The following is a 26,478-nucleotide window of genomic DNA, read 5'->3' as shown; positions in this document are numbered from 1 at the left end:
ACTGTTTAGGAGCGGAGAACCTGGAGAACATTGGAGATAAATAGAGAACTCTGCTCCCTGCCTGCTCCAATTCTTCCAGTAATTGCCTCACTGGTTTATCAACATTAAAAAAACAAACACAACAGAAATTTCCCATCCTAACCATTTTTTCTTTTTAAGTGAGCTGATGCTTACATCCAAGTCAGATCAAACATGTCATATATGTACTTGTGGTAAGACTATGTAGGAAAAGGTTAGTACAGCCCCAACTTTCTGACTGTGGAAGAGTGATGGGATGCACAAACTCGACACTGGATCAGGTTAAGAAGGGGTTAATTAACTGTCCTGGAGACTAGGACTGTGGGCAGCTCCTCCCACACCACCACCATCAAGACTGGAAGGAATAAAATTGGACACATCAAGCTTCAGAGTAGGGCTACCCCTGAGGTTTTCAAACTGTGGGGAACACTCCCCTATGGGGGCACAGTGCAATGTTCAGGGGGAGGATGAACAGCCACGCCAGGCAGGGCTCGGGGAGGGAGTATCACTTCCACTCCCTAACTCACCATAGTGGGCCACCCAGCCTGTGGGTCAGTGTCAACATCCACTGTGGCCGCACCGATTTCTGCTCCCAGCAGCCTCCACACCCAGCACTGGCTCTGGTCGCAAACGCCTTCGCCAATCCTGAAAACCTGAGGGCTATTGTGTCTATTTTTGTTTAGACTGGGGAGGTGCGACCAAGAATTGCAACTCAAGGGGGAGCTAGCTCAAAAAGTTTGAAAACCGCTGGGCTATTCTGACAGTGGGCTATTGAGTTTGAGGGAGAGAGGACTCTGGGGGTGGGCTGAGGTTTGGACTGGACGGGGGTTAGTTTTGGCCCTGTGCCGTCAGTCTGGGCTGCATTTTAGAGCAAGTGGGAAATTCATTAGCTCACAGGAAGTCTTCCCTTTGGCTCGCTAGCAGAGATCTGCTGCCTGGAGACAATTCTGTGGTGGTAACCCTGTTGCACTTACTGTAAATGCTACACTGCTGCGGGAATCTGACCCTTCGACTACAGGGAACAACTGTCCTTTGACAGGCCAGCTTGCCGCTGGCACCTGGGTCTGCAGGTGCCAACAGCAGGAGGACATGGGGCTGCAAGGACAAGGGACAAGCCAGGTGGCAGCTACCCAGCCTGTTTTCTCCATTGCAACCCCTTTCCCCGACCCTTCCCACCCAGCAATATAGGGAAGAGCAGGATGGCCGCAATCCCCAACACCTGGGTGCCCGTGACCCCGCTGGGGGAGCTCGGGCAGCTGCAGTTCTCGGGCGGGCGGTTAGGGGGCAGCACAGAGCAGGCGCCAGAAGGAGTTCCTGGGGGAGAGAAGGAGGGGAATGGGACGCGCTGCGTGCTGGGAGTTGTAGTCTTCGTGGGGGGGGGACGCGCATTGCATGCTGGGCGGTGTAGTCCCAAGCTGAGGGGAGTTGTGCGATATGGGACACCTGTTTGGGGCGTCGCAGTCCCGGGAGCGGCTCCTCCCAGCACGCCCAGAGCGTCGCCGCTGTTCCGTCGGGCGCGGCGCGTCCCGCGGTCCCCACCGGGTCAGGGCTCAGAGGAGCCGGCGACGACTCACCTAGGACGCAGCGGTTCCGCGGCAACCGCCGAGAGACGCGCGGCCGCCGTTACTGTGGCAACGCCCCGGGCGACGCTGCGCGGGGTGAGAGGTGAAAGAGCAGGGCGGGGTCGACGGCGCTCGGGCTCACAGCGGCGGCAACATGGCGTCTACGGCGGCCGGGAAGCAGCGAATCCCCAAAGTGGCGAAGGTGCGGGGGGGGGGTGGTCCGTGCTGGGCGGGTGGGGGAATTACCCTGCCCCCAGGGGCCCGGGCATGGGTGTCACCGAGCCCCGCGGGGCGACCCGGCGGTGAGGGGGGAGTAGGATGTGGGGGTGCCCAGGCGAAGGAGGCGGGGGTGCCTGGAGGGGGAGGCAGAGTGGAGGGAACGGGGGGGGGGGTGAAAGTTCTCGGGGGCCGGGGTGTCTGTGGGAGGGGAACTCGGAAGAAGGGGCAAAGCGGGGGACGGAGGGAATTGGGGGAACCTGTGACCACGGCGTGGGGGACCTTGGGGGTGCCGGGGAATTGGGGGGGACCCGTGACGGGGAAGCTCAGGGGTGCTGAGGAATTGGGGGTCAGGGGATGGGGGGCTCAGGGGAGCTGGGGACTTGGGGGACCTGGGACTGGGGGGTGCCCAGTTGGACCAGAGTGGGGGAAGCGGGAGAAAGGGCAGTGGGGAGAGGGGAAGGGGAGTCGCTGGTGCGAGCCCTGCTGGAAATACAGCAGCTTTTACATAGTACTCTGCTGCGAGTCGTCTGTAACATGGAGCATGAGCCCAGCTAGTGGGGGGGGCTCCGTTTTAGAAACAGCCTCACTCGCTCGCTTTTTTTTTTTTTTTTGGTACAACACAGTCATGTGTTTTCCCCCACTCCGTAATGCTTCTCATGATTGGTGCCTGAAAACTAACTTTTATCTGATCAAACACACACCGGTGGACCACAATGGGATGGGACATTTCTTAGAATGGTGGCCCATCCTTGTTCAATGGAGGAAAAAAAAAACACGTTTGTTATGCTGCCCCTTTTCCTCATCCCATGGTACCAAAGAAGTTGGAAACTTCTGCTAAAATGACCAGCACTTAAATGATTAACAGTTGTAGGTATCAAAGATACAAAAGGTCAGTTTGTCCGTCTCCCACCTACAGGGCAAAATTCAGCCCTGCTGCACTGACTTACATCTGGATCTGAATGTGGCCCATTGTTGTGCGTGGCCCCCCCCCAGGGAAAGTTTTCTCAACAATTAAAAAAGCCAAAACACACTTTTTTCAAATAAAATCTTAAATATTAAGGAAACAGGAGACTACCAGAAAAGTCCTGGTATGGAGTTAACACAAAGCACTATTTCCATTCAACCAATTTATGATGTTTCTTTTAAAAAGCCAAGTCCAGATTCCATGTACTCACAATTTCAAAGCCATTTTTAGTTTAAAGAATGTGAAAATAACCCAACCCGGGGGGGAGAACAAAGCTGAACTCAAGGTTACAGATAAGTTATCCCAGCTGTTTATTCTTGGAAAAATGGCACCTGGGAACCACTGATGTGGCTACAGCACAAGTAGCAAGGGGGGAGACTGTAGTGTACAGAGGGAGGGTATTTAACTGCCATCATAATCCCCATGTTTTAATGGGGAGACTGTTTTGTGGATCATTTCCACTCCCCTTTCCTATCCCATCACCTCCCTGTAAAATTAGGAAAGTATCAAATGTATTTTTTAAGCTATATTTTAATCATACTTAGTAGCTGGCAATGAAGAGCCCTGTATGATCAGCCAACCCTCTCAGTTTTATGGGTTGTATGGCACCATGTTAAAAATACCTGAGCTTTGTCTATGCTGCAGCTGCCAATGTTGCTACCACTGGTGGAGAATTGTGTGTCTTTAAATGTAGTCAAGTTATGGTGATTTTCAGTCTTTATGGTTCAGAAAGGTCATCTGAATTAATGTATCAAAATAAATAGTCTTGGAAGGATTAGATTTTAATAATGTTAGCAATCATCAGTTTTCCCAACAAGTAACAAGCAGTTCCCAACATTAAGAAAGTTATAGAGAAGGAAGGTTAAACATGTTGCAATCTTTTGCTCTCAGTTGGGTAATAATTCATGAACAGAGATGCAGATTTACCATGGCATTTTTAAAAATCAAGTCAGCGTAGTCATGGTAAATGTAGTAAAAATCACAGATCACTAAATTTACTGTGACTGCTCCCTAAATTTGATTAACAAAATAATGCCCCTCTCCTCACCCTGCAGCAGCACCCTCTGCTTCCAGCACCGCAACCCTAATCCCAGTCTAGTGTGGAGGGGAGGCTGGGGAGCAAGCTCACCTCTCTGTTGCGGCCCCTAGTCATGCCAGGCTGGGCCCATGATCCTGCTCCAGGCATTGAAACCCGGCATGTGCGGTTGCAAAGCTGTTCAGGATTCTTCTTTCCACCCCCCACCTTTGTTCAGGTGGGCCAAACCTGAGCAGCACTGCAGCCCTGTGCACCAGATCACAATGCCACTCACTGAAGTTTGTGCCTCACGCCCCCATCATGACCAGGGTGGTCAAACCTGAATAGGGCTGTGTCCCAGTGCACCAGGTCACAATACCCAGGGCAGGGAGCCAGGCTCAGCCACAGGAGCTGCTACTGCAGGGTGAGTCATGGATATGGAAGGAAGTCACAGGCTGAGGGCGAAATCATGCTATCTGTGACTTTTTCCCCTCACCGTGACAAATGTATATCAGTCAGTACTCCAGGATTACGATTCTGAATCTCTGCTTCTGTGGTCATTATTTTGACTAAACACAGATATAGGCAATGACCATATACTGAGTTAAACCATGGCAGACACTTCACCTCCTTGGTGCCCCATTGACATTGCTAGCACTCCAAGGCCTGCATAGTTCCCCATTGACTGCAGTAGAACTTTATGTACACACAGGGGCTACCGCCATGAAGCTCTGGGCCAGTTAAGGGCCTTACTAGATTTTTAATTTCCTGCTAGTGCAAACTCATCCACGTTAATTTTTTAAAAATACTTAAAAAGAGAAGGAGGACTTGTGGCACCTTAGAGACTAACAAATTTATTTGAGCATAAGCTTTCCGATGAAGTGAGCTGTAGCTCATGAAAGCTCATGCTCAAATAAATTTGTTAATCTCTAAGGTGCCACAAGTCCTCCTTCTCTTTTGTGGATACAGACTAATAAAGCTGCTACTCTAAAAAATACTTGTCATTCAAAAGTCACAAAAATGGAATCCTCCAATAATTATTGCTAGGTGTAGCATTGCTACCATAACATCAGTTATTTATTAGGCCATGATCCTGGACTCGGTCCCCACATGGGTGCCTTCTCCACCCACACGGAGCCCCATTGACCCAAACAGACCATTCTTTGCAAGCTAATCTGACTTTCAGCAGGCTGACGAGAATTGTGAATGTCTAAAACTTTGGTCCTGCAAACACGTGTGCTTTAGGGCAGACCAGAAAGAAAGAATTCCATTTCATGAAAAAAAATTTGTTTCAATATTTGGAAAAAACCCTGAGCATTCAAAAGTGAGTGAGTGTGAGCAAGAGCGAGCACCCCTCTTTGAGTAGCCAGTTGCCCAGTGGGTAGGGCACTCACCTGGGATGTGGGACGACCCAGGTTCAGGTCCAGGTCCCGGTCCCTGCTTGCCTGATTTAGTGCTTTGTCTACCACACTGTAGAGCAGTGGTATTCAATTACATTTTCTGGTGGGCTGAATAAGGCAGTGTCTAAATCTTGCCAGGTCAAAGGGCTCTTCTGGTGTTTGCTCTGTAGTAAACCTGCCATTGGCCAGGGGTTGCACCTTTAAAGAGTGGTGTGACGGATATTATTTATTAATCTCAAAGTAAAAGGTTAAGCATGCCAGTGGACAGTAGTACAACAAAATCTTGCAAACAAATTATTATACAAATACACTAATGCTATTAAAACATTGTGCTATTAATGTTAATTCTATTACAACTATGACATTAAAATTAGAAGTTAAACCTCACAGGAAATTGAGACATCTAATTTCTCTTTCTTACTGCAAGAGTGTCAACATTTCAAGTAGTGTTTCCTCCTTCCCCCTGCACACCTTCCCAAAAAAGTATTGCACAGTCAGTTTAACTTATGAAAGTACATCAATTACTGATCACTTTATGTTGCATAAGCATTTGATTAAGTGCCTGATTAAAAGCGTATCACCATAAGTTGAAGTGTATCAGTCTAGTTCCACTTGTTTAAATGTAAATGAAAAATTTCTAAATTAAATAAATGACATGATGGTAAACATAGGGAAAATAAACGGAAGTGCATCTGCCCAGTTCCCATCAGTTCTGCCCTGTTGCCTTCTGCCATCCGCCCAGCGGTTCTCAACCTATTTACCATTGTAGGTCCCATGCACACAATATATACACACACACACTCTACCTGTGCGGCCCTAAGGATGTCACATAGGCCACAGTTGTGCGCTGATTGGGCCACAGCTTGAGAACCACTGGCCCAGCCCATCCTGCTTCCAGCCTCACTTTTGCTCCTACTGGGTTCTTCACCACCACCACCACCCCACCCCCCCCGTTCCAGGCCAAGGGGAGGGTGGCTGCAGTGCTATCCCTCTGCCTCCTCCTTCCAAGCAACTCCAGGGCTTCTTCCCTGTCCCGCCCTGCTCCTCCGGCTGGGTGTTATAGGGAGGGAGGAGGGTAGAAAGGAGTGGAACTACCTTGAGCTGCAGGGCTCTTTCTGCACCCTTCTTCTCCACCCTTCCTGTGAGCAGGGGTAGTTCCCCCCACCCCTTCCTGTGAGGATAGGCTGGGTTCCTGAGGGGTGGGGGAGTGAGCGCCACTGTTTCCCGAGGAGCTCTAATTGGCTGCTTCTGAGGGTATGAAGGAACAGCTAATGCCAGCAGTGGGCCAATCAGAAATCCCTGGTGGCAGGATCTAGCCTGCGGGCTGCCAATTGAAGACCAGTGCCATAGAGTCTCTCTCTTTCACTCTGGCTCAATGGATATTTAATTTATATAAAGTGGAACAGCTCCAACAGGAGATATTGAAAAAGACCCATCTTGGAATAGACAATACTCTGGTGGTTTGGGCAATCAGCTGGGATGTGGGCAACCCAGGTTTAGGTTCCTGCTCTGAATCAGGCAGAGTGGGAATTTGGGTGTTTTACGTTCCAAGTGAGTGCTCTGGTCATTGGGCTATTGGCTATTTGCTATTTTGGTTGAGTTTTTTTTCTGATTTTGACCAGAAATTCCATCTGGGACCTGAAAAAAACTTCAGTGAAAGTATATATTTCTGTGAAATGTTCTGGTTTTGACAAATCAGCATTTTCCAGCAAAAATGTATCCTAACAAAATTCCCACGTTGTTCTGACATGTATGTCCTTAGCTTTATGGGTGTGAATAATCCTGTTATTCAGTGAAACTACTCACATGCATAAAATTAAGTATATGCGTGTTTTCAGGATTGGAGCCTTACTCTATATTCCAAAAAATGTAGAAACGCCTGGCTTTATACTTTACTTTTTCTCTCAGAGGATATTTATGCTTTTTGTAGTTGTGGTATCTCTAATCCAATCAATAGCTTTTATGACATTTTTTCAGAGGTACGAGATCAGCCTGAATTTGTCCCCAGTTTAAACTTTCTACTGCTATTACAGGTTTTATAAACGCTTGGGTTTAGAATGTTTACACCTTTTTTTGAAAAGCAAACAGTTTTTAAAACAAATTACTGCTCTTCAGTTTTAAAACACAGTACAGTACTGAAAATGTGAAACCAAAGTTAAACAACCAACATTGGTTTTCATTGTCCAAGCTGAGAGGAATGCTAAAAGTAAAGAAAGAACATAAACAGTCAAGTTGGATTTAAAAAATTTTTATATTTAATATCAAGGAGTTATCAGTAACATAGGTAAAAAGTAAAATTGTCTGTGATATGATTTTTTACTTTACAGTATTTTTAAAAAAAAGAGGATATCATATTCCCAACTTTACATGTCATCTGATAAACAAACTAAGGTTTCCAAATCTATTTTCATATTTAAATTTTTTCCAAGGTAGTTGGTTACCTCTGTCCCAGATATACTTGCATGAATACACGCCTAGGATTTGTTCCAACATTTTCCATCTTTTTGCACTCCAGGTAGGGTTATAGCTTCTGAGTTTGACATTTTTATGGGGTGAAATGGACACAGTAACAAGTATATTATATTTGGCCTTGCTATTTCCTGTCTGTTTGTAAACTCAGTTCTGTTTATTTTTCAGCCAGTCACCAAATCCTACTTCTTTGTATATTTCACATATTAAATCATTGGGTCAACTCACTTTGTTTTTTTTGGTATTTTATGGCCGTAAAAAAATATAAGATGAGCACAAAAAAATTTTTTTCTTCTTCCAAAGGTGAAAAACAAAGCGCCAGCAGAAGTACAGATCACAGCAGAACAGCTGTTAAGAGAAGCAAAGGAGAGAGAACTTGAACTTCTTCCACCACCTCCGCAACAAAAGATCACAGATGAAGAAGAACTAAATGACTACAAGCTTCGAAAAAGGAAGGTAAGTGCACATGTGACTTGATACTCCTGTACAGTACTAAGAAGCTAGCATATTTTTAAACTTTGCTGAACGTTTTCATTCATTCTTCATGAACTTCAAAGAGAGAAAACAAAAAGAAAAGGAGTACTTGTGGCACCTTAGAGACTAACCAATTTATTTGAGCATAAGCTTTCATGAACTACAGCTCACTTCATCGGATGCATACTGTGGAAAGAGAGAACACAGATATTCTGTGATTTTTTACCTTAAAACCACAAGTGGCTGTTTAAGGGTACTTAACCTGTTCCCTTTAAACAATTAAATGCATAATTTTTTAGAATTTGGATTTAGTAGCAAATTAACAGTACAACTTATGATTTTGTATTGGAAACTGTATTTATACTATTAAATAGTCTATTCATATGTGCTAGAATCTTGAGAGGTAGGCTATAGAAAAAGGGAAGAAGAGTAAAAATCGGCCAAAGGGAGGGAATAGGGATGTGCTGGCCGCTGCTTCCCGCAGCTCCCAATGGCTGGGAACAGCAAACCGCAGCCACTGGGAGCTGCGGGGGGCCATGCCTGTGGACGGTCAACGTAAACAAAATGTCTTGTGGCCTGCCACTGGATTAGCCTGACAGGTCGCGTGCCGAAGGTTGTTGACCCCTGGTGTCTTGTGTCTGAACGCTTATTGAAGCTAGTCTCCAAAGGGATCTGAATTTAGATTAGTGTGTAGAGCCCCTAAATGAGGATTAGGGCCCTGTTGTGCTGAGGGCTATACAAAGGGTTCTCTCCATTCATACCCATCTGTTAGATAAGAATGATACTGTGATGTGAGTTGGACATAGGTTGGGGGCAACCTATAACACTGAATGTGCCATCTCTGGTGCATCAAGTTGTGGAAATGCTTTGTTATGGAACTGAAAACTTGCCTCCTGACATTTGGACACATAAACATGAGTCATAACATACTTAGTCAAGAAGAGGTAGAGTTCCTAGGTGTCTCTTATGGCCTATAAACTCTAGTAAAGTATGTACATGTTATAGGTGTTTGGACCATAAGTGATGGCATGTCTGATATACGATACTTGCACCAAGTGATCAGTTTATAGCCACAAAAGAATGAATATGGCATGTTCAAATTAATATATTTTCAGTCTCGTGTGCAAAAAGTGAGCCCCATAACTGCAATTAATGTTACTATTAAAATATCTCAACATAGGGTTTTTTAAAAAGAATTTTGAATGTTGTTATAATTGTTAGTCCATTGGTGTTACAGAGGGACACAGGCTCTTACAGGCTTACAGCTCTCCTATGATCTACACTTATCACAACTCTAGCTATATTTTTAACTGCTCAAGTACGTGACTTAAGAAACCTTTTATTCATTTTGATCTCAGTTATTGTAACTTCTGTTTAAACTAATTGTAATATGTTTGGGATTTTTAGTCCAATCTATTGGAATCTTATTTTTGAGTTATCAGTACGTCACTCTTGGTTTATAATGGGATCTTTTTGCACAGAGAAACATTTTACTTTTAAAAATTATAACTTTCTTCTCAGACCTTTGAAGATAATATAAGAAAAAACAGGACTGTTATCAGTAACTGGATAAAGTACGCACAATGGGAGGAAAGCCTAAAAGAAATACAAAGGTAATTATGAAGATGGGCATTTTGCACTTCAAGAATATGTGCAACTAATACTGTCAGAATCCTTGAACTGCATCATACATGCATTTACTTCAACAATGTTGTTTGCTTTCCAGAGCTCGTTCCATCTACGAGCGTGCTTTAGACGTGGACTACAGAAATGTCACTCTCTGGCTGAAGTATGCAGAAATGGAAATGAAGAACCGCCAGGTTAACCATGCCCGCAATATCTGGGATCGAGCCATCACTACCCTCCCCAGGGTCAACCAGTTCTGGTGAGTTTTCAGATAGTAAAACTCACTATTTCAACCTCTAATAATAAAAACAATTGATCTTTCACTTAGTGAAAAAGTGAAATGTCTGCGTGTGCAAATAAAGTCTTCAACATCTCTAGTGTTGCAGTTTTCTTTTTCTGAGATTCTGCAAGCTAATATTAAAAAGAAGACTCATTATTGGAAAGTTACCCTCCTCTTTTCCCCCCGCCCCCTTGGATTGTAATCTCACCAGGGTAGGGGTTTGGCACAACGGGGCTTCTGGACAATTCTGTGATGCAAATAATGAATACTGCCAAAAGAGAGTTACCTATAAATAATAATTTTGTTAAGTACGTTTCTAAATAGTTGTGTCAATGATAACTCTTGTTTGCCTTTTTTTAAAGGTATAAGTATACTTATATGGAAGAGATGTTGGGGAATGTTGCTGGAGCACGTCAGGTGTTTGAACGCTGGATGGAGTGGCAACCGGAGGAACAAGCTTGGCATTCGTATATTAACTTTGAACTGAGATACAAGGAGGTGGAGAGGGCACGCACCATTTATGAGAGATATATCCTTTTTAGAACAGTGAGACTTGCACTTAGATCCACATTTTACACTTCATTGTTATCCACCTTAAATGCCCATGAATTTCTATGTGTCTTTTCTCCACTTTAGTTGTATTGTGGGCAACAAACACTGCTGATACCTAGGAGTACACATGGATGGAAATTTTTCTTTACCACAGTGAAATTCAGTTAAATGAGTATAAGTGTCCTGGAAGAGCTTGTAATTTAACTGTGCCACAACAGGTGTATATTTTTGGCTTGGAAGATGCTGACAGTTTAAGCACTGTAACCAACAACAACAACAACTCAACACAGACAAAAACAGTAAATGTTACAAAGCACTGCAATAAAATTTGGTGGGTCACATATGAGAGCGCTTTGGAAGTTTGCATTTAAAAATTGCTATGAGGTAGAGGGTCACTGATCTCTTCTTAGATGATTGCCCCTCCTTACTGTCAGAGCTACTAAAAGTTTTTCCTCCTCTTCTCATCTTGTATTTTCTCCTTTTTTATTCACTGTTTTTCCTTCCTAAAAACTGAAGGGTCTGAGTCTAAAACCCCCTGTGTGTGGATCACCCCTTGACCCTCCTCTTCTACCTCTTGGCCATGTTCTTTGCATGGTTCAGCTTTAACTATTGTTCTCACATGATCCATGGTCATGTGATCCCTGGGAAGAATGGAATTTGAAATGGAGAACTGTTGCCATTTTCTTAACATTTCTGTACTTGTCATTGTGCACCCTGATGTTAAGAATTGGATCAAGTACGCCCGCTTTGAAGAGAAACACAGTTACTTTGCCCATGGAAGAAAAGTGTATGAGAGAGCAGTGGAGTTCTTTGGAGAAGAACATATGAATGAGCATTTGTTTGTGGCCTTTGCAAAATTTGAGGAGAACCAGAAAGAAGTAAGGACTTGAAGTGTATTGAACGAATATAAAAATGCAGATTTCTTGTTGAATATTGTCCTCTGTGCCATTTAGAATTCTCTTTGGCTGTAGTTTCTCGGTGTCTTAACTGAGTTCTTCGTACTCGTGTTCAGAATGTAGTAACAAGGAGGCTGGTTTTTTATATTTGCTTTTTGTTGATATCAAGGGAAACTTATTCTCTGCAAGATACTATTGCTTGCCATCAAGAGACTCGGGCTCTGATCCAGCAAACACTTATGCACATGAACTAATGGGATTAACTCAGTGGGAACGCTCACATGGATAAGTTTCTGCAGGATCATGGCAGGAACCCTGCAAATTTGTGGATATCTGCAGACCATGTTTGTGGATTGGATGTGGATACAAATTTTTTATCTGCACAGGGCTCTAATAATGGCCGAAATTTGTCTTTTTACCCAATATATGAGAAACTTACAGGGATAAAAATGTGTCCCACCTGGAGAGTTAGTAACAATACGCTAAAAACATCCTAAAAGTTATAAATAAATAAATAATCCACCCACTAAAGAATTAGCCTGAAACTTTAAACGAGAGAAGAGAGAGAGTGTGGGACCAACACAGGGAAAAAATAGGACCCCAAATTAACAACATTTTATAGCTGGTATGAGCTGGATCTTCAGCTGGTGTATCAGCATGGTTTTACACTCACTGACTCCAGCTGAGAGTCTGGCTCAGTACCTACTTTTCTGCACAGATTTGTGTACAGTACCTCATACCATGTTCCTCATTCTAACTCCTAATGTTTTCCAGTTCTGGTATACACCAAACACTGCCCACTTGTAGAGCTTTTGTGATAAGCTAGGAAGCTAGGGAGCCTAAAGAACCCTGTAAAGATACGCTGTGTCTCATTGCTCTTGGTTTAAATGTCAGATTTTTATAAAGCGTGGATTCAGTCTAAAAGTATAAACTGGAGAGAAGTTTCATTAGGAAAAACAGTACTTAGAGCCAATGGTATATTACATTACGTCTTAGTGTACAATTTTCTCTTGTTGATTTGATAAGTTTTAGATTCCTTCTGTGTGAACCCTGCTTGCCATAAAACATTTCCCCATCAAAGCATCCTTTTATCTCCTATCAATGACCCTTGCTTTGTTTGTCAGATTTCCAGCCCCTTAGATGTTACCATATAGGTGCTTGTTGTAGGTTTTTATTAGTGGCGCAAGGCAGGGATTGTGGCTTATAGTTATGTTTTTTTAACATTGTCATATCATGATTGTTGACTTAACAGCAATATGAAAAACAAGTTTTGCATGTTACTATTAATTAAAATTGTGGTAGCATCTAGAGGCCAATCAGGTTATGACCTCATGGTGCTAGATGCTCTACAAACAAAGTCCCTGACCTAGAGCATCTTGATATGTTTTTAAAGCTTATACACTTACTGTGCAACAAAGTAGTCCAGAGTGTGTTTCTGCTGTATTCCCCATTTCATTTTCTCTCTGTAGTAACCCACTGAGGCATCTGCATCTCTGGTTTTCCTGTATATTAGGTAAAAGGCTTTTTTCTCTCTTCCTCTCCTTGGGCCTGCTCCTGCTCCCATTTAAATTAGTGGGGAAACTCCCAGTTACTTCTGTGGTGCAGGATCAGATATTTGGTGCCTATTTTTCAATATGCTAGTGGCTTTTGATTTTGCTCCTTTCTTTGATAGCAATGCCATGCTTTGCAGTGTTGAAAGTTATATATCAGCTTAATTGATGGTAGTAATACAATTATTCCAAGTTTTACTCCTCACAGAGCTCATGAAAGAATGCATGTTAGCCCTGTGATAAAAACACCACATTTATGTTTGAAAGTTGCTGTGTACTCAGGGAGTGATTGAAATAGCCTTTACCTAACTAATCTACCACTAGCTATGGATTACGGAGACCGGAAGAAAGGAGATGTTTTATAAAATGTAGTACAAATCACTCTGATTTGTCATGTATTCATGTTTTCAGTTTGAGAGGGTGAGAGTGATCTACAAATATGCCCTGGATAGAATTCCGAAACAGGAGGCCCAAGAACTCTTCAAAAATTACACCGTCTTTGAAAAAAAGTATGGAGACAGAAGAGGCATTGAAGACATTATTGTCAGTAAAAGGAGATTCCAGTACGAAGAGGAAGTGAAGGTAAGTGTTAATCTAGAGGCTTACAGATGTGTAAACATGCTTGGGTACACTTTCCAATCTCCAGTGCTGAACGAGGTTCTCGTGTGTCTCATGGTATTGAGGCACTGCTTTTAAAGGACATGTGTTGGTCATATGAAACCATTGACTTTTTAATTTAATCGTAACTTATCTGCAAGTGATACAACAGTTTATCTGGAGCTCCTCATACCGCATTTAAAATGTCTAGCTGTTGGATTTAATGGGAATTGGGCTACAGGGGATACATGTCAGTTGAGTGGGATAGATTCAGTTCCACTACATTAACTATAGAAAGTGTAACAAAAACCAGCTAATCTTGGGTTTGTTTGGTTTTGGGTTTTTATTAAATGGTTAGAACTGCATACTGGCTTTAAATATTTAATGTGTCTCACTGATAGTTAAACCTGACAACTTTCCCTCTCATCTAGAAACTTAAACATTCTGGGTATTTATCAGCTTTGGGGTCTACGCTTCATGATCAGTGTTTTGGCCCTTAACTTGACATATTCCAAAATTACCTGCTAGGATATGAATTAAATTTTTTCTTTATCCACTATGATGTTGCCAAGAAACTGATGCAATGGAGGAGTTATATTTTCAAATTTTTAAGTGGAAAGATTGAGGGAAGGAATGAAATTAGTTTGATTGTCTTCCTCACTTCCCTTAGTACTTGTAATATCACATAGACTGAAGCCTGCCTGACAACCCAATTAATCAAATATAAATCAAAACCAGGATTTTGTTACTTTGGAACATAGTTACTATATTTTCAAATAGCACTATTGCTGATAGTCAGTTATTAGATTTAAATTTGGTTCGTATACTTGTCCACAGACATTTACAAAACATCTTAGTTCTGTCTAAATATGTTTGGGTGGTGGGGAAAAATCTGGCATGCCCACTTTCTATTAAGTGTGGGTGTTGAATTGCTGAAGCTATACAATGGTGATAATTCTTCTTCCACTCTAGTTTCTTCATTTAACCCTCATGAATCTGAGTAAAATCTGCAAAAATGCCTACATGACTTAGACACACACATTTTTACCTTTCATTAATATTTCAGTGATTAATTTAAAAAACCTAGATGTACAAGTTTACAGATTTACACAATTCTGCTTTAAACTATAGGGAGAGTTACCTGTGTTATAATTGCATTAATGAAATGATCTCCTATCCCTTTCTGGAAGGCTAATCCCCACAATTACGACGCATGGTTTGATTACTTGCGGTTGGTTGAAAGTGATGCAGATCCTGATACCGTACGTGAAGTTTATGAAAGAGCCATTGCCAATGTTCCACCAATTCAAGAGAAGAGACATTGGAAGAGATACATATATCTCTGGATCAACTATGCATTGTATGAAGAACTGGAGGCAAAGGTAAAAACATAAGTCTCCTCTTTTTCCACATCTGTCTGTGACCTACTAAATTGCTGTCTGGTTCTGAGTTTTTCTTATTAAATAAGAAAAATATACTGGCTCATTTGATTTCAAAACTGAAATGGGGTTTGACTTTCTAGGTAGAGTTGTTGTTTGTTTTTCTCTGAAAAATTAACCTTTCTACTTAGAATAGACATTTAAAATTATATGCCTATCTCTGGTAATCTGCCATGAATTGAACAGTCATTTTGCAGAAGTACGCTGTGAAGTTGCTAATGGTACATCCTTCAACATTTTCCCCCAATCCGTACTGATAACCTATTGGTATAGAAAAGTAGAACCAAGCCACCTCAGGCTTAGCTAAATTACTCATGGCAGGCTGTTGTCTGAATTCACGTTTTGTGGTAGCATTTTCAAATTCAGTAAAAGAACTCTTTTAAAAATGACTCTCTTGCAGGGAATATCTGAAATCCTTCTTACTCTGGCCTCGGACATTGAGTAAATGATATAAATTACTATTGGAAATAGAACCTCCTTTTCCATGTTTATAATCAATCATTTTGTAGTTGCTTTAAAGTTTTGTTTAATATGATTACATAGCATCTTAGCTATTCTTCTACAAAAATATTCCCACTATGAGGGTAAAAGGTCTGTAACCCTTACCATAATACTTTGGTCTAAAAAGTGGTCTGTACTCTTGAATCTAATATTAAATCTTGAAGGGCCAGCTTTTTAGATTTGTGCACACAAATGGATGGGCGAGTTGTGTGTATAAAAAAAAAGTTTAGTTTGCACAGTTCTAAACATTTAGCCTTAAACCTACTCCTCCACAAATTCCTTAGTTTTGGTAATGTTTATGTTGAATAGAATATTTAACCCAGCTTGCTTGTCCTTTCAGGATCCAGAACGAACCAGACAAGTATATCAAGCATGTGTGGAACTCATTCCCCACAAAAAGGTATGACTTTTCTAATGGGTCCAGTGCAAAACCCAGAATGGTTCAAAACACACTATTCAAAATCCTGGAGATTACCTACCCCTATACTGCCCAGGTCTACATGCTCCTCCCTGGTAACAAGAGATCAATTGAACTGTTCCCTTGTCAGTCAGCAGGGGATGCAGGACTCAGACCCACAGAAGTGGGTATGTTGGTGATTCTGTGCACAGGTCATGTAGTCTTTGTTCTGGAATATGAGTGAGAGTGTTACTCTGGATTTGGATTAGGTTCCTTTCCAGCATCATGTTAGATATAAAAACACTACTTTTTCCTTTCTCTGCATTTTGTTTCTGCCTTTTATGAAATGGATTCTAGTCCCTTATTTAAAAAAAGGAGATCTTTTAATCAGTAAATGCTGCCTACATGGGCCTAATAGAAATCTGGTAGGTGTTTATGGTGTATGAGTAACAGCAGGCCAAATGTGTTACTTGTATTTCCTAATATAGGAACTGTAGTTGTTGGGGTATTTTTCACTTCTTTTCTCAGAACATTAAGTTAACACATTATTTCACCTTGTTACAGCAATCAAAGTACAGTCTAGCATATTAATGACTTGCTTAATATTGTCCCCATACAAGCCTTGTTTCCTTGTTTAATGGGAAAATTTTTTTTAAAGCTGCTACTAGTGAAATAGAGGGAAGATGCTATTCTGCTTCACAAAATGGAACTTGTGACTTAGAGAAAATGTGGATGTACCTTTTGTTTTGCTTTTAAATTAAAAAAGTTTAATGTTACAGTTAAAGAAGAACCTTCCATGTGTTAGCCTGGTCTATTTGGACTCAAGACTTTACATTTTTGATTTTTTCTAGTATAGATAGTACGAACTTGATTTGTTTTGTAAGAAGAAATTAATTTTAGTTTGTGTGTATATGGCTGTTGGAAACAGTTGTGTGTCAGTTCCTCTTCCCTTGTGGCATTGTCCTAATCTATGCATTCTATTAGTTCTTAAAGATATATCTCAAAAGCCTTAATTTGCAAACTATAGCTTTTTTTCTTCCTATGGGAGAACAATTTCTGCCAGTCACTGTCATGGATTCACTCACCAGCACAGCACCTCCTGCTGGCCATCACAGGGATTAGCTCTGCTACCCAGTGTACCCTCTCCTGGTGGTGCCCTGCCCATTGTCATCACCACCTGCTAACTGGCTTCAGTCCAAGTACTACAGTGTCCTCTTCATGACTCGGCCCTCTGGCCAGGTCACTATCCTTATTTCCCCCCCTTCTGGGAGTGGTATCTCAGTTCTATAGTCTAACCACTTCCCCAGTGGCAACAGGGGCTGGACCCAGGCCCACCCACTACTCTGGGTCCCAGCCCTCTTATTCCTCTCACTGCTGCTGTGTCTCCCTGGCCCCAGTACCTTCTTCAGGACACTCAGCTGCTCAGTCCTGGAAGCTAACAAGGAGCTCCTCTTGCTCCATGGTCTCTGTCAGCAGTTGCTCTGTCCAAGGTCTCAGCCTGCTAAAGATGCAGTATTCACTCCTTGCACTTCCAACACCAATTGAATCTGCTCTGCTGCCCTGCATCTCCCTTTTATGTGAGCCCGCTGGGCCCTGATAGGCTGACCCATATAGCTTCCCTCTAATTGGCTGCTTCCCACACAGCCTCCCTAGACTCTATTAACCTCTTCTCTGCCAGTGTGGGGTGAACACCTTATCAGAGTCATGAATAAATTGTTTTTGTCATAATAAATTGTTTTGGATTGTGTAACATTCACCCGTTAATCAGAATAATAATGTTAATTCAAATAAGACTATCCATGTAGTTACAGTAATATTACTTGACTCTACACAATCAGTAAAAAACTGAAATAATTTCTGAAACTACATAAGTAGCATTATTTGCTAAGAATCTATCTAAGCCAAATGTGTCTTGATTTTTTTTTCTTCCAGTTTACATTTGCCAAAATGTGGCTGTTGTATGCACAGTTTGAAATAAGACAGAAAAATCTTCCATTTGCCAGAAGAGCTTTGGTAAGTAAAGGAAGACAAGAGGGTAATTACTGAATTGTGTTTTGGAAATTAAGAATTTTAGGGGTAACAAGAGTTGAAAGAATTTTGAAAAAGTCTCCTCTTTACAACTCATCAAAGCAAATCAAAATGCCTACGCCTATTGGAGACCTGCATGTATCCCATATATGTTGTTGTGCGTATTGTAAAGGCAGGCATGGCTTTGTTTAGAGGTTTGGATAATAATAATGGAAATAATGGAGCTCCACTTGTTTCAGCTGGAAAGCATTCGGCTGAGAAGCCAGAGAATCAGCTTTCTGTGCTTAAAGAGTATTAATTGGTATAGAAATTGAAAACATTTAAAAACCACCCTTGATCTGTGAGAACTTTGAGCATCCATGTAACAGGCCTTGTTTCCTGGGAGTTTTGAGTGCAACATCCAGAATATTAGCTAAAGCGATACTAGGGACTTTGGACAGTCTCTTAAGAAACTGCATCAAGCCCTTTTGCCAAATATAGTAACACACTAGTGCCTTTCCAAAGATGGAGTTGGCTTTGACAGAAGACCCTTTTAAATGAAAATCTCTCCCTTTCCTTCCACTCTTAGTTTTCCAGTAGTCTTGGTTAAAAACTGAGGCATTTTACTTGTGACTGAGGGAAAACTAGTCTGGTAATGACGGAGTCACTCTTCTTGGTGTGAAGAGACATCTGTTTCTTTGCAGATAAAACAGATCAAGTTTGTTGTATTTTACAGTGGCAGTGCAGGCTTGGAGTAAATATGAATGTCTTCTTTGGCTGAGTGTGCTAGATTGATCACTGAAATGCTGGGGGAGCTTTGCCTGCTGAGCTGGACTCTTGCCCTTGGCTGGTAAAATGAAGTAGAGGGTTAAGTCCATTGTGAAGTTGTTAATGCCTCCCTGCAGGAGGACAGTCTGCCATCTGTCCTGTGCTGCTGTTAGGGCTTTGCTCAAGATGCCGTCTCTTCACATTGGGAGTCTCACCAATTATCACGGTCTCTAACCTTCCCATTTGGGGGTAGATGATTTAGTAGGTTCTAAAGAGGTAGTTGTGATCCCATTTAGAAATCTTAGATTTCCTTGATCCTTTCAAAGACCTGTTTTTGATTTGGTTATGTTAGGGAAACTGTGCCTGTTTTCGATTGAAGATTTTACACACACACACACACACCCATGTGGAGAGATAGGCTTTTGAGTTGTCATCAGTATGCAGATAACACACTGTTCTGCCTCATTTTCATTGGACCCATATGGTGTGGGGTCTTTGCTTTTCCAGTATTTGTGTGAAATTAGGACTTGGATGACAGCAAATTGGAGCTTAATATGGATAAAACAAAAGTAATGGTAGGAGAAATGGAGGAAAGAACTGGGTGGGTGCAGCATGGGTAGTCATTTGTTGGAATGGATGACTTGATTGGTAATACATGTGACTTGAATGCTTATGCTAGCTTGACTTATGGCTTCCTTGATTTGTAGTGAGTATATTGATAGAAAATGCACAAGAGTCACACCCCAAGTAGAAAAACCCCAAGTGTAAGGAAGGTTTTGTGGGGGACTATATTGAGGGAGTGTGTGGACTTTGGTGTAAAAAGTCAGTTACATTAGCTCATGGGCAGAGATTAAGCTACTGGGTGCATTTTATGAATATTTGAATATTCTTGCCTTCATTGCCTCCCTCAAAAGTGATTGGGGAGGGGCGTGAGTTTTGTTCTTCCAATATAACAGTCCGATAATGCAGGAGGCACGTGGCTTGCCCTTTCTTTCCTGTCCTCAAGCACTCCTATCTGAACCTGTTTAATCTGAGAGGTTCTCAAACTATGAATCACAGAATGCTACCTGTTGAATGCTACCCATCATGGCTGGGCACATGGTGGTGGTGGTTCTACTTGTTTTCAGCTCCTAAAGTGAATTAAAAGGAGCTAAAATACATTCAGTACTTTTCTAAGCTTACCTGTCCTGGTAGTTATTACTGTAGGCACCCAACAGCGGTTGTGCAAGTGTGAGTAGGAGGGGAGGTGGTCCCTGAGACCATATTTATTAAGATGTGGTTCACACTCTGAATATATTTATGGACCCCTTACCTAGAGGATTAGAGGCTGGAGCCATCCTTTGTCTGTATGGTAACAGTCTCAAGACTCAGAAGATGAAGCACTCGTTTGCGTAAGCTCAGTTTTGAGTGACGTCGTCTCATGAAGAAACATTATACACGTGAACACTGTCTGCAACAAGTTATACTTTTTCTGTCTTCAGAGCACTTAGATACTTTATGCACATGTTAGTTTTGTAATGATCTGGCTGAATCATTACTAGTTAGATTTCACACTAGTCCTGATTGGAGTAGTCAACAGAAATTGTAGTTAAACAAAGATTAATTTAAATGCTAGTACTGAACAGTAAATGGACATTGAAAAAAGCATTTCTTCAGAGAGATGGCATAAGCAGTTGTTGTTTTTTTCATTTTACAGGGAACGTCCATAGGTAAATGCCCAAAGAACAAACTATTTAAAGGCTACATTGAACTGGAGCTGCAACTGCGGGAGTTCGATCGCTGCCGGAAACTGTATGAAAAATTCCTAGAGTTCACACCTGAAAACTGCACATCATGGATTAAATTTGCTGAGTTAGAAACCATTCTTGGTGATACAGACAGAGCCCGGGCAATATACGAATTGGCTATTGGTCAACCTCGGTTAGACATGCCAGAGGTAAGGGAGTATATGAAGAACTCTGAAGTAACCTATTCCTCAACACACTGGATGGTTGGGGGGGGGGGGGGGGGGGGAATCAACTAACCTGCTAATACAGGGGTGGGCAAACATTTTGGCCTGAGGGCCACATCTCGGTATAGAAATTGTATGGCAGACCATGAATGCTCACGAAATTGGGGTTGGGGTGCGGGACGAGGTGAGGGCTCTGGCTGGGGGTGCAGGCTCCGGGGTGGGGCCAGAAATCAGTTCAAGATGTGGGAGAGGGCTCCAGGCTGGGGCAGGGAGGGTGAGGTGCGGGGGGGGATCAGGGCTCCGACTGCAGGCTCTGGGGGGGTTTGAGGTGTAGGAGGGTGCTCTGGGCTGGGACTGAGGGGTTTGGAGGGTGGGAGGAGGATCAGGGCGGGGGTTGGGGCACAGGGGGTGGCTCAGGGTGACACTTACCTCAAGCGGTTTCCAGAAGCAGCGGCATGTTCCTGCTCCAGCTCCTCCGCAGAGGCGTGGCCAGGCGGCTCTGTTGCATGTTGCCCCATCCGCAGGCGCCACCCCTGCAGCTCCCATTGTCTGTGGTTCCCGACCAATGGGAGCCGCATGGGCGGCGCTTGGGGAAGCGCGCAGCGCAGAGCCCCCTGGCTGCCCCTACACATAGGGGCCTGAGGCGGGACATGCCGCTGCTTCCAGGAGATGCACAGAGTAGCCCCAGACCTTCCTCCCCAGTGGGAGCTTGAGGGCTTGGACCCACAGGCCATACTTTGCCCACCCCTGTGCTAATTGGAACATAGGACTTGTCCTGGCGTATCAGACCAGTGGTCCATCTAATCCAGCATCCAATTTCTGACAGTGCTCAGCTACATTTTCAGCAGGTGGTATATAAGTCCACAATAAACAAGTGTGGTGTAACATGCCTAAGAGAATAATTTTCTAATGTAAGCAGTTTGTGATAGGCTTGTGTCTGTAGCATGAGAGTTGACACTACTTATATCTCATCCTAGCTAGTATAACTGGGTATTCTATATGTGTCTAATTCTTTTCTGAATTCTGTGCCTCAATATCTTGTGGCCATGAGTTCCAAAGATTAACTATTCATTTATTTATTTTTGAAATATATTGCCGTAGTATTCGATATGAGGATGCTAGGGTCAGGGTTGCATAATATCAAGTTTGCTTTTTATATATATATATATACACACACACACACACACACACACACAAATAAATGGTGCAATACATATATTTGTAAAATAAAATAGCTCACACTTCTGTTCTTACCAGTTTAGATGCTTTGGACACTACAGCTTACCTGTCTATTTCTGTTGCTTAGCACATAATGGCTTTTCTAAAGCTGCACTCCAGTGTTTTGTAGTTTCATCCTTATATAGCTGGTCAGTCTTCTAGGGTATCTTCAAATAATTTGTTACTTATAGGATGTCTGTTCAAGTTCTCCATATTCTCTCCTCATGGGCCTAAGCCGTCATTTATAAGCTAATTGTATACAACTACATCCCTCCTTCTTTTCATACCTGGAATGTTGTTGCTCTCCAGTTCCTATTGCCTCAAGTTAAGTACCGCAATGGCAAATTAATGTCTCCCCCATTTATTTCTACTGCTCACCTTTCAATTTGGACAATGCTCCCATTATTGAGATAGTGTCTGTTGAGCAATTTATAATCCACCACATTTCTCATTATATTAAATGTTCCATATAAGTGTAAGCAGCTCACAAAGCCACAAGTTTTGCCTTAGAGCAAAAATCCCGACCCCCACATTTGTGATCTTGTGCTTCTGTGTCTGAAATATCAAGGGTGGTCTTCCAGCATCCTCTCTTCAATCAGTCCAAAAGCAAGCAGAGCATCAAATGGTTTACTTTGCCTCATTGTTCATGTCTTTGCATTGTTTTTCCTACTCTTTGCCTCTTAAATCTCTTTTCAGCCTCTTTCCTCCCTCTAAATTCTAATGATTTGATGTCATCACTTTCTCTTGGAACCCCAATGTTTCATTCAGCCCAGAACCAGTTATTGATTCCCTTGTTTGTGATAGTGGTTTTTGGCCTTTGTCCTGTTACCCTTACCTCTAGAGCTATAGATTAGAGGTGATATTATGTGTGACAGTAATACCTAGTACTGCCTTAATGTTGAAAATTATTTGGCTACCTTTCTGTTTGGTGATCTCTATAACTTCTTAAGGCTTGTATTATGAAGTGCATTGAACAATCATAACTTCAAGAGTTTTGATCTAAGACTGACCCATTCTCTCTCAGGTTCTTTGGAAATCCTACATTGACTTTGAAATTGAGCAAGAAGAGTATGAGAAAACAAGAAACCTTTACCGCAGATTGCTTCAGCGGACACAGCATGTCAAGGTAATGTTTGTGTAGTCACAACTGATCATACATAAGAACGGCCATACTGGGTCAGACCAAAGGTCCATCTAGCCCAGTATCCTGTCTTCCGGCAGTGGCCAATGCCAGGTGCCCCAGAGGGAATGAACAGAACAGGTAATCATCAAGTGATCCATCCCCTGTCGCCAATTCCCAGCTTCTGGCAAACAGAGGCTAGAGACACAGTCCTTGTCCATCCTGGACAATAGCCACTGATAGACCTATCCTCCATGAATTTATCTAGGTTTTTTTTTTTGAACCCTATTACAGTCTTGGCCTTCACAACATCCTCCTGCAAGGAATTCCAGATTGACTGTGTGTTGTGTGAAAAAATATTTCCTTTTGTTTGTTTTAAACCTGCTGTGTATTATTTTCATTTGGTGGCCCCTAGTACTTGTGTTATGAGGAGGAGTAAATAACACTTCCTTATTTACTTTCTCCACACCAGTCATGATTTTATAGACCTCTACCATATCCCCCCTTAGTCATCTCTTTTCCAAGATGAAAAGTCCCAGTCTTATTAATCTCTCCTCTGTTAATCCCTTATTAATCTCTCCTCTGTTCCATACCCCTAATCATTTTTGTTGCCCTTTTCTGAACCTTTTCCAAGTCCAATATATCTTTTTTGAGATGTGGCAACCACCTCTGCACACAGTATTCAGGATGCGGGCGTACCATGGATTTATACAGAGGCAATATATTTTGTCTTATTATTTATCCCTTTCTTAATGATTCCCAACATTTTATGTGCCAGAGTCAGAATCCTACATTGGGGAAGGAATCTCAGTTAATTTTAAAATGCCATACCACTGAAGTAGCTATCAACATTATTCTGTGGGGACTTTCGTGACTCAGGGCATTGGAAATAAGTAAGGGAAAAGGTTAGTATTGTGAAATGACTCGTTTAGAGATAAGAGATGTCTTTATAGCTTTCTATTTAAAAAAAGGATCACACTGCAGAAGCCCTGGGTTACCAGGACTTAGAGGTAGCACTGCTTCTTTTGCCAGGTTTCCTAGGCTTCCCACATTTGAATGATTATCTTGACAACCCCACAATGGCTATATAATTAATTTTAAAAAAGAAAAAACTATATCAGTTCTGCAGAAGCTCATCTGTTCTTCTGAGCAGCCATGGCCTCTTTTTTAACTGCTCAAAAAATTGCAGATGCTGTGACAAATGACCAGCCTTAGCAATGTGATTTAGATCTATAATTTGACTAAATTCAGCCAGGTTTATTATGACCAAAAATAATTGCCACCAACTAAGTGGCTTACAGAAAATGAATTGGGAGTGTTAATCCAGTTTCTTATGGTCAGGCTACAAAAACTGGCAGAAAATTGAGTAGAAAGCCCAAAGATGGAGTGAACCAAAACACTAGTCTCACCCCTCTTATAATTATGTGGAGTCTCTAAGATAGGATTTGGTACAAGATTTCTGCAAAGATGACCTTCAGCCTTGTTGAAATCACTTCCCTCTTTAAAAAAAAAAAAAAAAAAACCATTGACAATGGTACTCTGCTGTAAAATCAGAATATTCTTCAGTACTAAAATGGGGCCTTAACCAAATCTTACTCTGACATGAGTTTTGTCTAGCTGGTTGTTTACAAAGCTTGAAAAAGTGCTGAAACTAACAAATGGTTTCCAGCTTGGCCACATCCTCCTGGTTTTTATTTTAATGACGTTTTCACAGCGAAATTTCCATTAGATTTTGCTCTGCTTTTCCCCTAGGTATGGATCAGTTTTGCTCAGTTTGAACTTTCTGCAGGAAAAGAGGAGAGCTTGATAAGATGCAGACAGGTATATGAAGAGGCTAATAAAACAATGCGAAACTGTGAAGAGAAGGAGGAGAGACTCATGCTTCTGGAATCCTGGAGAAACTTTGAAGAGGAGTTTGGAACAGATTGTAATAGAGAGAGAGTAGATAAACTTATGCCAGACAAAGTCAAGAAGAGAAGAAAATTAAAGGCTGAAGATGGGGTAAGAGTAAAGGGTGGGAAAATAAAATGCCACCTACAATCACAGAAAGTTGTTTGTGTACAATACATTATAATAATACATCTATGAGACTAAACTTAATGTAGTTGAACTATATGCATGGTGTTATTTCTGAGAATAAAGCTAAGGAAGTATATTCAAATCTCTGTTCTGTATGCATTCTCCCTTTTAGTTACATGTAAGAGAAGCAGCAACATTAATGGGCAGTGGACTTCATGCCCCACTGATTCTTTAGTTTTAGCAGTCATTTAATGAATGAAGACTAAAAACCTCAGTTCTGATTTAGTCCTTATTGCCATGCTTGTTAGAGAGGAGTATTCGGAGTACTCCAGCAACTTACTGTGAAAGCATGCGTTCAGACTAAATACTAACTAACCTGGGGCTTGTACTTTTCTTTTCTAGTCCGACGCTGGCTGGGAGGAATACTATGATTATATCTTTCCAGAAGATGCTGCCAACCAGCCCAACCTCAAACTGCTTGCTATGGCTAAACTTTGGAAAAAACAGCAACAAGAAAATGAGGCTGAAGAGATGGCTCCAGACAATGACATTGATGAGAGTGAATCCTAACGCTGCATTTCTCCGCCGCCGCCTCCCCTCTGTGCATTTGATTTTTGTACAATATTTCATCTGTGATTGACTGAATAAATGTATTTGAGTAACTTTTTAATACTGCTAAGTTGTTAGAAAAGCTCCAAGCAGGTGACCTCTTTCCTAGGAGACTAAGGATGAACCTCGTTTAACACTTTCTAAATTCTCCCTAAATTCCTTTTCACATTCGCTAATCCCAGTAGCTGGAAATGGAACACATACAGTCCAGCTGTTTTCTAAGCCTTCTGAAAGGGGGCTTAAAACCCTTTCATTATATGCCAGTGTGCAGATATTTAACTCACTGAAAAAAATTAACATTTGCCCACCCTCTCTCTAAAGCTAAAGGTAAATTTGAGTTTAATATTCCATTCAGCTAGAAGTTCCCAGGGAGGTATTGGACTGGGGCCATGTCTACACCATGGGGGTAAGTCAACCTAATTTACACAACTCATGAATAACTTAGCTGGAGTCGACGTAGCTTAGGTTGACTTACTGCAGTGTCTACGCTACGCTAGGTGGATGGGAGGCATTCTCCCATCGACTTACATTATGCTTCTCGTTCCAGTGGAGTACCAGAGAGCAATCTGTGGTCGATTTAGAGGGTCTTTACTGGACCTGCTAAATTGACCCCCAGTGCATTGATCGCCACAGACATGTCCTGGGACTCAAAAGCTGGATTCTATTCCCAACTGTTGCTTTGTAGGCCTGCGGGAAAGTCATTTCACCTCTCTGTAAAACAGGGGTGATACCTTCAGATGGAAACTGTTAAGCTAGCTTATGTCAAATGCATCACATTATATTCTAAAAATTGGCTTTTTAAAACTTCTCTGCCTCACTCTTTGCCT

The 26,478-nt window shown here is 42.1% G+C and overlaps 2 protein-coding genes across 3 annotated transcripts in view; one reads left to right on the top strand and one right to left on the bottom strand.

The window, feature by feature from the left end:
* The window catches only part of CFAP61 (cilia and flagella associated protein 61), a 216,470-nt gene extending 211,219 nt beyond the window's left edge, over positions 1-5,251 (bottom strand). The window contains exon 1 of one of the 2 annotated variants that reach the window (XM_084623095.1): positions 5,173-5,251. The gene's annotated coding sequence lies outside the window, so the exon portion shown is untranslated. Of the gene's footprint in view, positions 1-1,592; positions 1,695-5,172 lie in introns of those variants that run through there. The other variant, XM_084623096.1, reaches the window with a different exon arrangement.
* On the top strand, positions 1,649-25,712 carry CRNKL1 (crooked neck pre-mRNA splicing factor 1). The gene is made up of 14 exons (XM_084623097.1): positions 1,649-1,782; positions 7,951-8,103; positions 9,643-9,734; positions 9,848-10,006; positions 10,390-10,556; positions 11,279-11,457; positions 13,437-13,607; positions 14,813-15,004; positions 15,903-15,962; positions 17,892-17,972; positions 20,431-20,670; positions 22,928-23,029; positions 24,776-25,024; positions 25,445-25,712. Exons 1-14 carry the CDS (start codon positions 1,735-1,737, stop codon positions 25,610-25,612), a joined length of 2,061 nt encoding a protein of 686 aa, XP_084479223.1. The 5' UTR covers positions 1,649-1,734; the 3' UTR covers positions 25,613-25,712.
* Positions 25,713-26,478: the final 766 nt, after the last annotated feature.

Source organism: Lepidochelys olivacea (assembly GCF_965140295.1).
Source record: "Lepidochelys olivacea isolate rLepOli2 genome assembly, chromosome: 3".
NCBI classification, from domain to species: domain Eukaryota; kingdom Metazoa; phylum Chordata; order Testudines; family Cheloniidae; genus Lepidochelys; species Lepidochelys olivacea.
This window is presented reverse-complemented; position numbering and strand designations above follow the sequence as displayed.

Bases quoted from the DNA above. Each gene is read 5' to 3' on its own strand.
- CRNKL1 (XM_084623097.1), top strand. From the start codon at position 1,735: ATGGCGTCTACGGCGGCCGGGAAGCAGCGAATCCCCAAAGTGGCGAAG. The intron at 11,458-13,436 runs GTAAGGACTTGA...TCATGTTTTCAG, and splicing joins TTGAGGAGAACCAGAAAGAA to TTTGAGAGGGTGAGAGTGAT. The intron at 25,025-25,444 runs GTAAGAGTAAAG...TTTCTTTTCTAG, and splicing joins AATTAAAGGCTGAAGATGGG to TCCGACGCTGGCTGGGAGGA.